At 44.9% G+C, this 14,211-nt stretch overlaps 1 protein-coding gene across 2 annotated transcripts; it reads left to right on the top strand.

Moving 5' to 3' along the window:
- Positions 1-4,338: 4,338 nt before the first annotated feature.
- Positions 4,339-13,063, top strand: LOC143512692 (alpha-2-macroglobulin-like protein 1). Of its 2 annotated transcripts, none has more exons than XM_077003291.1 (26): positions 4,339-4,481; positions 4,790-4,973; positions 5,382-5,538; positions 5,657-5,709; positions 5,790-5,810; positions 5,958-6,126; positions 6,337-6,418; positions 6,531-6,657; positions 6,971-7,085; positions 7,184-7,293; positions 7,536-7,706; positions 7,815-8,048; positions 8,184-8,247; positions 8,495-8,643; positions 8,833-8,982; positions 9,365-9,514; positions 9,618-9,696; positions 9,785-9,914; positions 10,003-10,228; positions 10,547-10,661; positions 10,741-10,862; positions 11,277-11,328; positions 11,426-11,509; positions 11,908-12,084; positions 12,442-12,523; positions 12,899-13,063. In XM_077003291.1, the coding sequence occupies exons 1-26, from the start codon at positions 4,405-4,407 to the stop codon at positions 12,921-12,923; spliced, it is 3,105 nt and encodes a 1,034-aa protein (XP_076859406.1). In that variant the 5' UTR covers positions 4,339-4,404; the 3' UTR covers positions 12,924-13,063. The 2 variants fall into 2 exon arrangements, with proteins under 2 accessions (XP_076859406.1, XP_076859407.1); XM_077003292.1 differs by having other exon boundaries at positions 4,358-4,481; positions 8,498-8,643.
- Positions 13,064-14,211: the final 1,148 nt, after the last annotated feature.

The raw sequence follows: 14,211 nt of genomic DNA on the forward strand, positions 1-14,211 counted from the left end.
AGTGTGACAGTATCAGACGAGTCACCTCTGTACGTAGGAGGATCTTTCACTTTTCTCTGATTCACTACTTGAAGTTGAGATGAATTTGACATATAATTCTGAGCTGGATTGTGACTGTCACTTTGTGCACTAGATGCAGATGCTGCTGACACTGGAACAGACCTACTCAAGTGTGTGAGGAGACTATCAGCTAGCTGTTGACCTATGTGTTGCACAATGCTACCCAACTGACCAGTAATGTCATGCGCTGCATTGGGAGTGGATGTGCATGGGGCCAGACCTGCAGAGGGGCCATCATACTGTGTGTGAGGTGTGTGTGTGTGTTGCTACTGACAGGACTGGCTGTTACCATCCCAACACCTCTACCTACAGTAGTGGTTATATCAGGGAAAGGAATAGACACCCCAAGTAAGCCTCTACCCCGACCTACACTAACTGGAGTTTGGAAGCCCTGAAACCCACTAGGCTGTGAGTTATCCATTAGTATAAAAATAAAAAGATAGAAGAGAAAGAGCAAAGATAAAGGAAAGCAGAGAAATAAAGAGCACTTATATACAATATACTACACTACAATCTTTCACAATGCAAACATCCACAAACTGCAACTACAATGACCCATAAATAAATTCAGCTGTAGGATGACGACAGGCCCACCGGTCCAAAGAGGCGTTGATCGTCGACCAACTGAAGGTCACGGGAATCACGGCACCAATGTAACTGTTCTGCGTTGTGTTGAAAATGATGAGGACGCTCAATTGGATGAAGTCATTTATTCCCTGCACATGGGTTGATAAAATGATATTTAGGGTGGGATAAAATGTGGAGTCTGCCTGCAGCAATGTAATTCTCTTCCCGCTGCTTCTCACACAAAACATTTCTTCATCCATTTTTAAAATATATATACATGAACAAAAAGTACACTCAATGGCCACCACCGGTACTGCACGTGGAATGCAGCCATAACGTTCCAGGCTAGTCACGCTTTGGATCGCACATGCTAGCGGGACCACGAGGTGCACATAGAACATACAAAATGCAAACAACTTAAAATACAAATGTAATAAATTACCTGCACATGGGTTGATAAAATGATATTTAGGGTGGGATAAAATGTGGAGTCTGCCTAAACAAAACAAATGCCGTATTATAATTTGGACTTTCCAATACGAATACATTAAGGCCAACAAAAAAAATACAAAACGAGAAAACATCACACAAATCCAATTTATAGATCACCTTACATATTAGGTTAAATTTATGTTAAATCTAAGACATACAAAATAGTGCAAATATGGATTTTAATAACTTCTCAGACCCACGATTATCCCACCTACCTGCAGCAATGTAATTCTCTTCCCGCTGCAGAAATCCCACAATGCAAAACGGTATAGACCGATTACAAAATAAAAGTCTCAACCCATTTATGCAGGATTTAACAATTTAACACCGTTACACATGCATGCAGTTTATTAAGTTAAGAGTTCTAATAAAACATTTCAAAATGCATGTGTAACTCAGTTAAATAAAAGTCTGTTGTCCAGTCATATAATTTGTCATTTTAGTTTTCTTAAAATTGTCACGTCTCATTCTCGTGAACCCAATAACGTGTCTCGTCTCGTAAGCTGAGTGTATCGTCACACCCCTAGGTAGCAGTAATCCTCAGTACGGAGATGATAAACACCCTGACAGTGCACAAGCTATGGTGGCGTACTGCTTACAAGTAGAATAAATAGAACATTTCTCCATAATACTGCTGGCTAGCATGCCATCAGCGGTGATTAGCTTGATTCGGAGCTGTGGTGTTTGTGTAAATTTACTCATGTTCAAAGGGCTTCCATATGGTAAGATACAACTCTCAGAGTCCTCCTCAAACCGAACCAGTGTGCAGGTCCGCGCAGCGCAGACGGTTACTTAATAATACCCTAATAATAATAAATTTTATTTAAAGCGCCTTTCATAACACCCAAGGACACTGTACAGATAAAATGGGAGAAACGTCAGGTACAGCAGTAAATAATATAAAACAATTAAGAGATATTAAAAGCAGTCCGAAACAGGAGTGTTTTCAGTTCTGATTTGAAAGTCTTGAGTGATTACTTGTGCAATACGACTGGACCTACAGAACAGACATTCATACAGTGGCATTCATTCAGTAGTATTGTAATAGTGCATATATATATATATATATATATATATATATATATATATATATATATATCTGTGTGAATGGCTGAAACACAGTCACTGATGTAAACTATGGGCCCGGTTTATCTTCCCGTATGGAAGCCCTCATCACGCGACGCGGTTACCGATTCTGGTGTAATGTTCTCAGGGTGAATCTGAACATGAAGTATGATTACACAAACAAACTGCACCTCGGAATCACAGTCACAGCTGATAGCACGCTAGCCAACAGTACTATGGAGAAAATTCCCTGAATTACGAGATGCCTCACTCATAACGAGCAGCCTGCCACCATACCCAGCATCACAAACTGAAAGCACAAAACGTCGCGAGTGCGTCGATGACGTCAGGTTTCATTCCATATATTCAGACTTTCACCACATACCCAGAATTTGCTGCTACACCCCTGTTAAGACCACTAGACGTAGTAAAGCTCGTACCAAACCCCAAACGGTCTTTATCGCTCTGTGCTTCTTTGCCAGTGGCGCATTTCTGTAGAGCATTGGGGACACAGAACATCTTAGTAAGGCTACGGTCTGCCGTGAAATTCAAAAGGTTTTCCTTGCGCTTAAGCGCTTCCTTAATATATTCATCAAATTCCACAATGATGGGGCGTCTGCTGTTTTGCTCTAAAGCAAGGTCTTCTGCAGGAGTGAGGGCTGTTACAGGAGGCCCACCAGCAGTAGCAGTTTTATTTCTGGTTGCTAAAATATTTTATACAGTTATTTAATATAGTGTTTTACCTTTTCCTGCACATTAGACTAATCAACTGTACTTACCATTCTGGAGTATATTTTTATATTTCACCTTGACCCGCTGCCACATTCTCTTCAGCCCGCTCATGATTAATTAACATTATTAATTTACTATAACACTTAAAATGCCAATGAATGGATTCAATTATATGCTCACGCATTTAATCTGTCTGCAATATTCTGCCAGACAGCTTCTCTGGCTTTATAAATACAGGACGTGTTGCCTTTCTTCGTAATAATGTATTTATATTCCTCAAACAGACTTATAAGCAGGGCTCTCAAGTCTCACGCATTGAGCGTGTGACACACGCATTTGACCGTCTTCACACGCTCACACATATATGTAATGCTGCAGCCCGGAGCCCCGGTGGGCGTGGGTAAAGGGCGGAGCATGTGTCAATCATTTTCGAATGCAGCCAATCAGATACTAGACTTTCGTAGTCAATAAAGGAAAAAAAAAACATTAAAGTGCCGTTCCAGAAAAATAAGTGAGAAGCATTTTAAACTTTGATTTAAAAATGTCTAAAGTCATGGCTCTTCTAATGTTTTTATTCAGCTACTTTTGTGCAAGAATGGCATATACTTCTGTTTAAAGAGTTTCTCCGTGCAGTTTCCGCCTTCTTTTGGCAGATCTGTTAAGATGATTGGCTGCAGTAAAAAATGATTGACAGCTAACTCTGGCTGATAATTGGCTTAATAAAAATTGATTGACAACGAAAGTCTAGTATCTGATTGGCTGCAGTCGAAAATGATTGACACATGCTCCGCCCTTTATCCACGCCCACCGGGGCTCCGGCCTGCAGCATTACCCTTCTCCGCTCACACGCCACACTTCCGATTTCACACGGCGAGAAAAAAAAATCTAGTTTATTTACCTCCGATCCATATCTATGTCGCCCTCCACTGGCGATCGATCGCGATATACAAACCCCCCCCCGCTCAACAACTCTCACACTCTGACATGAATCCAAAACTTGAGAGCCCTGCTTATAAGTAGGGAAAAAAGCTGCTCGTTCCTTCAGTTCTTTCGATATTTTCTTGCCTTTTCGAATATCGATTCGTGAGGCTGTTTAAATACCGTGTGCACGCGCATGATCGCCGATTACAAAATCCTGGCTTGAATTAGCGGGAACAGGTTGCGTCTGGATTTCGTTAGTGGACCAGAACTAGACGGAAGTTAACTGTTTGGCTAACTCAAGCGAGGCTCACTTTAATAAGCGCTGCTTTCATGAGCTCGCTTTGTGGAATAGCCCCCATATTTGGTTTAGATCACCTAATGAGTCTCATTAAGGAGAGTGAGGCGTGTACACGGGATTGCAACGGAGGCTGTGCACGTGGAGATGAACATCTCAAATTTCGACCGAACTGATAGGTTGTTTGATAACAGGTGTAGCATATTTATATTTCCGTATTTATAGCCGGAGCTTCCAGCTAGCCTGATTCAGATGGTGGCCGAGTCCCGGTCATGATGCTGCTCGCCAGAGTGCTCGCTCCCGCGCTTCTGCTCGTCCACAGCGCTATTGCCTTTTCTTCCAATGACACGTACGAACGCTTTTTTAAATCTCAAGTTAACTTTGATTATTTAAGTTGTAGTGGTTTTTTGATACGCGATACATTTGTTTACTTCAAGCTAACATGAAACGACGTAACACCTGATCAAGACTAACCCACTTTGCTCTGTTTTGCTGTATTTCTTATTTGTACCACAGTTGCGTATGGTTACGTCATTGTAAAAAAAAAAACCGAGTGCCGTCAAAGATTTCCAAGCATCAGTAGTGTGGACTAGGACTTTATATCAACTGTGTCTGTGAAAAACTGGTTTACAACTATTTTTCTTCGTTTCCATTCAGGATTTACCTGTTGACTGTAAATTCCCAGCCAGTAGGGGGCAGTGAGGAGACTCTGTGTGTCCATGTCTACACGTCCCAGAAAACATTGCTGTTGCATGTCAATCTGCAACATGGGCAAAGCAACCAGAGTCTTCTGACCTGGAATGTTAAAACGCAAGAGTACTACCAGTGTGTCTTCTTCCAGGTCTGACCCCACCGTCTAACGGAACGCCACCATGATGTTTTAAATCTATCAGCAAACTGCTTTAAATCAGCAGTCCCATATGAACAAGGCTCAGATTGAAATGTCTAGTCAGTATACTTTTCACCTAATGCATATTTATATATTAGTCTTTAGGTGGCTATTTCAGTGTTTAATTTAAGCTTAGTTTGTTTTTAGTAAATAAAATATTCATTTTCTCAGTTTCCTATTATTTGTAGTATTGGTGTATCTTAGAATATGTCCAGTGTCTCATACGTGTTTTTCACACGTTGCTTGTGTAAACACAGCTGCTGGTGATTCAGGAGTAGAGTGCCTCTCAGCTCTGTTTCATCATGTGTTTCACAAACACAATAGGGGTTCATTTCACACTTGTAATTTTGCATCAAACAGGTTCCTGTTGTAACCATGGACACAGAAGCTTCCATTTATTTCGAGCTCATTGGGAAAACCACTTTCCTAAACAGGACAACCAGGATCATCCTGAAACGTCCCGCGCAGCTGACAATCATCCAAACAGACAAACCCATCTACAAACCAGGACAGACTGGTAATGTTGGCTGTGGCTGGGACTACTGGTGCAGTGAGGGAATGTGTGTTTAGTATATGAAGGAGTGACTCATTGAGTGTCTGTAGGCTCAGCAGTGATGTCGTCTCTCTTCCAACAGTGAAATTCCGCATAGTCTCTCTGGATGGCAATTTCCTCACCCACAATCAGATGGTAAGACGGTAGAATGCAGTAGCATAACACATCACTAATATATATTGGAGAGTGATATTATGGGCTTCTTTCTCTTTCAGTTCCCAACAGTGGAGCTGCAGGTACGGTGAATCTTGCAATACGCATCGCTGACGTTTGAGCTCTGCTCTTAAAAACAGTTTTCTGATTCTAGAAATGTTTCCTGGTTTCAGAAATGTCCTTGCTAATTGCATTTTCTGAGAAATGCTGCATGTTGCTGTTGTGTGTAGGACCCCAACTCCAACCGCATCGGTCAGTGGCTTAACAAGTCCACATCCGACGGCTTCCTGGATCTGACGTATCCCATGAGCCCTGAGACTCCACAGGGATTCTACACCATCACCGCCTGGAATGAGAGGAACGAAGCAACCAGACAAGACTTTGAAATCAAGGAATACGGTCGGACCAGCACTGTTTTCTGTTAATGTCAGATGGGTTCAGTTAGTCAGACCCAACACTGTGTGCTTTCTTAGTTTATATAATTCTCAGTATTCAGTGTTTGGAGCAGTATGCTTAATTCCTCACAGGTGATTCATATTTAAATGAATAACAGCAAAACATTCTTAAATTCTTTTAAAAGATTCTTAGTCTTAATTTTTTCCCTTGTAGTCCTGCCAAAGTTTGAAGTGACAGTTGATCTTCCAGTCATAACTGTTCTGGACACAGTGGTCACACTGAAAGTGTGTGCAAAGTGAGTCATTTAAACATTTTACATACCACACAATAATGATTTAATATGAGACAAACATCCATCACCATAATGTTATGTATTCATTACTCCACCACCTCCACTCTGTCCATAGGTATACTTATGGGAAACCAGTGATTGGGTCTGTCACTGCTGAGGTCCGCCGTAACAGTTACAGATACTGGTGGTTTGCTCCAGGAGCTACACAACTCCCAGACATCCTCAGGACTTACACCATGAAAGTTAGTCCACGTCTTCACCTGTTGCAGCACTGGGAAATGAAATATTATTCAGAATGCTTTGTAAATCCACAAATAAGATTCATGCTTCATAGAGCAGGTCCCCCAAATGGAGACGGCCATGTTTAAAATGTATTTAGTACAGCATCTCAAACAGCCAGGCCACCAAGTGTCAGCACAATGGCTTTCGTGAGAAAAATCACTGGAGAAGTTACTTATTGTACCTTTAAATTTCATATGAGCAGTAATTGTTGTCCAGTGTAGCAGACACTACTGTTTCTGAACTCTGGTCCACGTTTGTTCAAACCTGGTTTAGACTGACAGGACGGGCTGTGGGTCCCACATCATTGACCTGAGTGACTTTGCACTGAATAGTCCACAATATATGAGAACTATTAGTGTTGATGCTGAACTGGAGGAATATGGGACAGGTGAGGGATTCCAGTCTAAAACATTCTAATGTTTTAGTAATGATCAAAATGGTTATCTATACTTGTAAACTGATCTATAAATGAATTGACTGTCACAGGAGTGGTCCTGTCTGGGTCTGGAAGCTCTGCTATTGTCAGTGAGATCGTCATCCTCACCTTTGTGGACACTCCTGGTGTGTTCAGGCTTGGGTTGGCCTACGAAGGAAAGGTGATTACTGTATAAAGATTTTTTTTAATTTAATTAATTTCTATATAAGGACCTTTAATTAAAATGTACTGCACATTAGAATACCAGATCTACTGCTTAGCAATCTTAACAATGTGTTTTATTGTTGGTGTTTAGTTCAACTGTAGCGCAGGATACGTTTGTCAGATATTTAACTGTCATTTTGTTCAGTGTTAGCTTGATGTTTTTCTTGTGGTGTTGACTCTGCCTTGTATCATTGTTAGATTAAGGCCACTGGTCCAGACTCCGCTCCTGTGAAGAATGGATCGGTGCTTCTGATGATAACGTACGCTGAAAACCAATCCAGAATCTACAATTTGGTTACTGATGGCAACGGTGTTGCCCGTTTCTTCTTGGACACTTATTCATGGGGTTCGCAGCCGGTCTCTCTACAGGTGAATAATTTGTTTTCGGATAAACAATGTCTTGCATTATGTGACACTTTTTTGAAGGTGTACGAGGCTGTATTTATGGAGATGTATTGTTTCTCCTCTTCCCAATAGGCCAATTATGTGGAAAAGAAGCCACTTGGAAATATGACCAACATGGGAACACCAGACTACATCTCTGCTTACCTCTACGTCCAGCCATTCTACTCCCAAAGCAGAAGTTTCCTGGAGGTGCAGCGCCCTCTAGAGGTGTTTAGGTGCAACAGAATCGCTACAGTGCTGGCCCAGTACATCGTACAGGGCAGTGCCCTAGGAGCGACCCAGGTCTCCCTAGAGTTCTTCTACATGGTACGACCTGCCAATCTTAGTTTCAGGGTGTAAGATGATGCTCTTGACTTGCCCAACAGCTATTGGTTGTCTGGATGGTCATGTTTAGAAGGTGCCTGTTTAACTGATCTCTCCTGTTTGTGTGCTGGAGTGCAGGTGATGTCCCGGGGCAGGACTGTGCAGCAGGGAAGTGTCTCCATGGCTGTAAAGCCGCAGAAAGGTCTGCTGTACACACCAGAACTGTACCCACAATGCACCAGTTACTTTCAGTCATGAAAGTGCAGGATGTATGTTTCTGCATTGTAAAAGTATGAACAAGCCTGGCTGAGGACCTTAATCCATGAATCCATGAACATGGTGGAATTAGGCATAGGAACCTCCTCTGGGCTCAGAAGTTCCAGGCCCCTTTCTGCTGTAGGTGCTCTGGTGCTCTAGGTGTGTTCTAACCTCCACCTGTCTCTGTATAGCAGAGAACAGAGGAGAAGTGTCCGTCACACTCCAGGTGGTGCACGCGCTGGCTCCGGTCGCCCGGGTGGTGGTGTATGCTGTGCTCCCTGGAGGGGAGGTGCTGGCTGATGGCATGGACTTCCCTGTTGAGCCGTGTCTGGCTAACGAGGTCAGTACGTCACAAAATTCCCATAAACACCCAGTGCTCAGTTTCAAATGCTTGCACTCAACTTCTAATATCAGACTTCAATCCTGTGAAGTAAAAGTGTAATGGTCAATTAGTGTAATTAATCTCCACCTCCCAAACAAACTGCATCTCATCAGTGTAGTTTATGGGTTTGTTTCTCTTGTTTCTCAGGTGTCTATGGATTTCTCTTCTCCCATGGAGCTCCCTGGGAGCTCTGTGGAGCTGACGCTGAAAGCTCACCCAGGCTCGCTGTGTTCCGTGAGGGCCATCGACGAGAGTCTGCTGCTCCTCAGACCAGAGGAGGAGTTCAGCGCTGAATCTGTACGTTCAGACTGCACCTCAACTACAGGGCACCCAGATGTTTGTTCAGACTGAACCCCTGAACTACAGGGGCCCCCACGTCTGTCCTTGCTGGTTTACCTGCAGAGCTTTTGCTCCAAACATGATCTGTAGATGTTCTGCAGAACCTTCATTAGCCTGATCAGGGTTGGGTTCACTCTGCAGCAGGAAGATCTCCTGGTGCAAGAGGCCACCACTACTGTACCCTGATTTTACATCAGAAATTACTAAAAAACAATCCTAGAGGTTTTTACAAGTTAAAGGTTGTACTCCTTTTTTGAAGGTTTCAAGCGGCTATTAATTTAATTGTGAGTCCAATGGATGAATGCATCTGAGTGGATGAATTCATCTGGTATGATCTTAGGTCTTCAAGCTGCTTCCAGTCTATGATCTATATGGATACCCAGATGACTCTGAGGACTTCTACCCCTGCTACCCACCTCTCCGATCAAAGCGGAGAATCATTTTCCCTCGCCCGTATGATGGAAATGCTGACGTATACAGCATCTTTAAAGTAAGGAATTTTATTTATTTTGGTGGGGAAGACAAGGCTCTTTGCAAAATTCCAATAAAATTTTATTATGTTTTGAGATTCTGCTGGCGTTTCCTGTTCTCAGGATGCTGGTATCAAGATCATTACCAATGTTGACATAAAAAAGCCCTACGATTGCGGTAATCCACTGCTGTATTTTGGCCGTAAGTTGCATCAAATCGCTGATTCGTTGCTCATTTATAAGTGAGTAAATTGTATTGTGTATCTGAATGATTTCTTCAACCTCGACAGCCGTAAATAAGGCCATGGCTGAAGAATCCTCTACAGATTCTGCTCCAACTCCCTCCGAACAAAGTCCACCATCCACCACGGTCCGCAGATACTTTCCAGAGACTTGGCTCTGGGACCTTGTTCATGTGGGGTGTGTACACACTGGGCTGCGGCTCAAACACGCTACAGCTCAAACACTGTTGGCAGGTCTTGTGAACTTTTTTTTTCCTCATCACCAGCACGTCTGGGGTTCTTTTAGTCAACAAGACCGCCCCAGACACCATCACCACGTGGGAGGGCGGGGCCTTCTGTACATCTCCAGTGGGGTTTGGTGTGGCCCCCAAAGTCAACTTCACCACCTTCCAGCCCTTCTTCGTGAGCCTCACCCTGCCCTACTCCATCGTCCGTGGGGAGGTGTTCACGCTCAAGGCCACCGTCTTCAATTACCTCCCCTCCTGCATCATGGTGAGTGGTCTGAACATTTCCGATCATGCTCTCCTGCCTGATCAGCAGGTACACCTACACGGTCTCCTGGACATGGGAACTACAAATCCCACTTTCCCAAACCCTCTGCTCTGTTCACTCTGCTTCAAGTCCCCATTATGACTCGTATCTGAGTTAGAAATCACCCTTAAACTGCTGTCCATGCCTGTAAGCCAAATATGACCGTAACCGTTGTTGGTGCTTCAGTTCTGGACTCTCCCTGTGCTGCTGGATTCCACCCAATGTCAGCTGGGCTCTGTTTCAAGCTGTTGCTCTCTGTGCTGCAACTGTGTGTTAAAGGTGCAGGCAGTGCTCGCGTTCTCAGTGCAACCCTGCAAGGACTGCAACTACACGCGCTGCCTCTGTGCTGAAGACAGCTGGACCTTCACATGGGTCGTCACACCCACTGTATTGGGTAAGGTTGTATTATACCAACATCACACCCTCCATACTGGGTAAGGCTGTCTTTACACCAGTGTGTGTTCGTTCTGTAGGTGAGGTGTTTTTCAGAGTGCGTGCGGAGGCCGTCCGGACGTCTGTGCGGTGTGGGAACCAGGTGCCCATCGTGCCAGAGAAGGGGAGCGTGGACACGGTGGAGCAGACCCTGCTGGTGGTGGTGAGCTCAGTCTTCCTCCACCTCACTACACCACCCTGATGAGCCCCACTGAGTGCAGCTCCCTTCACTCTCCCTGTACTGGAGCTGTAGTTCATTATCCTGCTGAATAAAGGAGTGTGTCAGGTGACGTCTGCAGTGTAGAGTTGCTGAGTGTGTGGACAATCACTAGAGCAGTGAATATGAATCCTGAGCTCAGTGGAGGGGCTATTCTGTCAGTCTCTGAGAAAATTAAACACTGAAACCTTTGTTTGTGGTTCCAGGTAGTGCCCTTACTGTAATGGTGGAGTGACAGGTGTGATTTTGTTCTCTGGTAACCTGACCGAAGGATACAGACCAGACACAAGGGATTTGTTTGTGATCCCCAGTAGGTTTGAGCTGATTTTATACTGTAATATGTCATTCTTCTCGTGACAGGCAGAGGGAACCAAACAGACCAACGCCTACAACGAGCTCCTCTGCTCAGCAGGTCAGCAGCTGTCATCTGCAGAATTAACGTTCATATTCTCACTTCTGTTTATGATCAAGCTGTGGGTTGCTGTATGATGGATCTTTCCATCCTCTAGGTGGTGCTGTTGAGACGAACATTACACTAACATTACCTGAAGTGTTTGTGGAGGGTTCCCCCACAGCCTCGGTGTCTGTGCTGGGTGAGCGCACACACACCTGTACAACCACACGGTCATTGTCTGGTGCTGCTACTGTTGCTTGGCTCCAGAATCCCAGACGTCTGCTCTGAAATCTTGTTTACATTTTAACAAGCAAATTCCTTGCTCAGTAAATAAACAGCTTAGTGCAGTAATTCACCTCGGACCATAATTTTGTATGTGGACGTCCACATTGGTAGTTTGCAGAGTTCATCCCTGTGCTGTAGCCTGGCCCAGCTCTGCTGTACCAGGCCCATGGGTGTTGAACAGAGATGGTTCATCGTTTCTCATCCCTGTTTCAAGTCTGAATTGGGAAGAACTGTATGACTTGTAGATGATACATGGAGCTCTCTCTGCATCTGGAAACGCACAAACACTTCTGAACCTCCACGTCTCTGCAGGAGATCTGATGGGCCGTGTGCTGCAGAACCTGGACAATCTGCTGGCCATGCCGTACGGCTGTGGTGAACAGAACATGCTGCTCTTCGCTCCTGACATCTTCATCCTGGAGTACCTGGAAAGCAGCGGCCAGCTGACGCCTACCATCAAGACCAAAGCCGCCTCCTTCCTGCTGAGTGGTGAGTGCACATACCAGCTCACACGCGCACACGCACACACACACACACACACACACGTGCCTATACAGCTAACAGTCTCCTCTCAACATATCCAGAGCTTAATTTTCAGTCAGAAGGATTTGATTTCGGCAGTTTGGGTGGGTTTTTTTTTTTTTTTTTTTTTTTTTTATATAAACAGTTTCTTCATGACCTTTGCTCAAGCACATTGCGATGGGTGCAGCTTTGATGGTGTGATACCTTTTTAACAATGAACAGTGAAGGTGTTGAAGGTCGTGTGTGGTGCTGGTAAGAAATCACTTTCTCTTCTACAGTAATGAGCTGAGATGTAATGAGCTGGTTTTCCTATGACCTTCACAGGCTACCAGAGAGAGCTGACCTACAAGCATGACGATGGGTCCTACAGTGCCTTTGGAATGACTGACAAGTCGGGCAACACCTGGTCAGTGTCACACCAGAGACGACCTGATATGTGCAGCTCACACACTACACTTATCAACTGTCACACCTCTGGCCCTCAATGTTATGGACAGCTTTAAAATGGTCAGGAACTCGGTGTTTGTCCACCCCCCCCCCCCCCCCTGCTCTCCCGATTGGACCGGCAAGCCATAGTGACGGGTCAGCTCTCACTTACCCATTAAACCCATCAGATGGCAGATTCACACTTTGGTGTGAATGTGGAGGTTGTATGTTTTAAATGAGCAGTTATGGAGACTGAAGGTTGTGTATTTGTTGGGGAATGTTGGTTACTAGAGAAAATCATGTTGGAGAGTTTCTGCTGAGTGTGCTCTATGCTTTTATCCAACATCTCCATCAGTGGACGGGCGACACTGGAGCAGTAGGGGTGACAGGATGGTGACGGACTCTCTGGACGTGGAGACGACCTCCTACGTGCTGCTGGCTGTGCTCTCTGGACCCCTGCTGCCCCAGTTTGACCTGGGCTACAGTGCCAGTATCGTCCGTTGGATGGGACAGCAGCAGAACGCCTACGGGGGGTTCGCCTCTACACAGGTAACACACACCTTACCTGTGGGGTTCGCCTCTACACAGGTAACACACACCTTACCTGTGGGGTTCGCCTCTACACAGGTAACACACACCTTACCTGTGGGGTTCGCCTCTACACAGGTAACACACACCTTACCTGTGGGGTTCGCCTCTACACAGGTAACACACACCTTACCTGTGGGGTTCGCCTCTACACAGGTAACACACACCTTACCTGTGGGGTTCGCCTCTACACAGGTAACACACACCTTACCTGTGGGGTTCGCCTCTACACAGGTAACACACACCTTACCTGTGGGGTTCGCCTCTACACAGGTAACACACACCTTACCTGTGGGGTTCTGTTATTTCTGTTTCTGATGTTACTTAACCCTCATTATTGCTTTTGTTTTGTAATCCCTTTTCTCTGCTCAGGACACTGTAGTAGCTCTTCAGGCTCTGGCTAAATACAGCACTGCCACCTACAGTCAGACGGGCACCGTTACGGTCACTGTGACGTCACCCTCGGGCTCGACCAGCCAGTTCACGGTGAACCAGAGTAACAGGCTGCTGTACCAGCAGGCCCAGCTGCAGCAGGTGACCGGGGAGTACAGGCTCACAGCAGCAGGACACGGCTGTGTGTTTGTGCAGGTCAGTCAGATGCCACGTCCTCTGCTGATCGTGAAGCACCCTGTGTCTCTTGTTCTGCAGGTCTTTAGTTCTGAGTAGTTTCTTGGGTTTAAAAATGGACTGAAATTTGTTGAATAATCAAGTTATTTGAATTATTTAAATGGCATTTGTGTACCTCATATGAACAGTGGGAGGATGATGTATACCACTAATGGTTTTCTTCCAGTTCACCCAGCATTACAACATTCCTCCTCCCAGTGACTTCTCCTCCTTCAGCATCTCAGTCAACACAACCTCAAACTGCAGTGCCCCATCCCCGACTATCGGGGTCGCTGTGAATGTCACGTGAGCTCTACTACAGAATAAGAACTAACATTGGTCTCGCATATAAAGTCTGTCCATGTGACTGATTTACTGTTTCGCCATTCAGGTATAATGGTAAAAGGACAGTGACTGACATGGTGGTCATCGAGGTCACGATGCTGTCTGGGTTCAAGCTGGTTCAGAGGTCGC

The sequence above is a fragment of the Brachyhypopomus gauderio genome, chromosome 4 (assembly GCF_052324685.1).
Source record: "Brachyhypopomus gauderio isolate BG-103 chromosome 4, BGAUD_0.2, whole genome shotgun sequence".
NCBI classification, from domain to species: domain Eukaryota; kingdom Metazoa; phylum Chordata; class Actinopteri; order Gymnotiformes; family Hypopomidae; genus Brachyhypopomus; species Brachyhypopomus gauderio.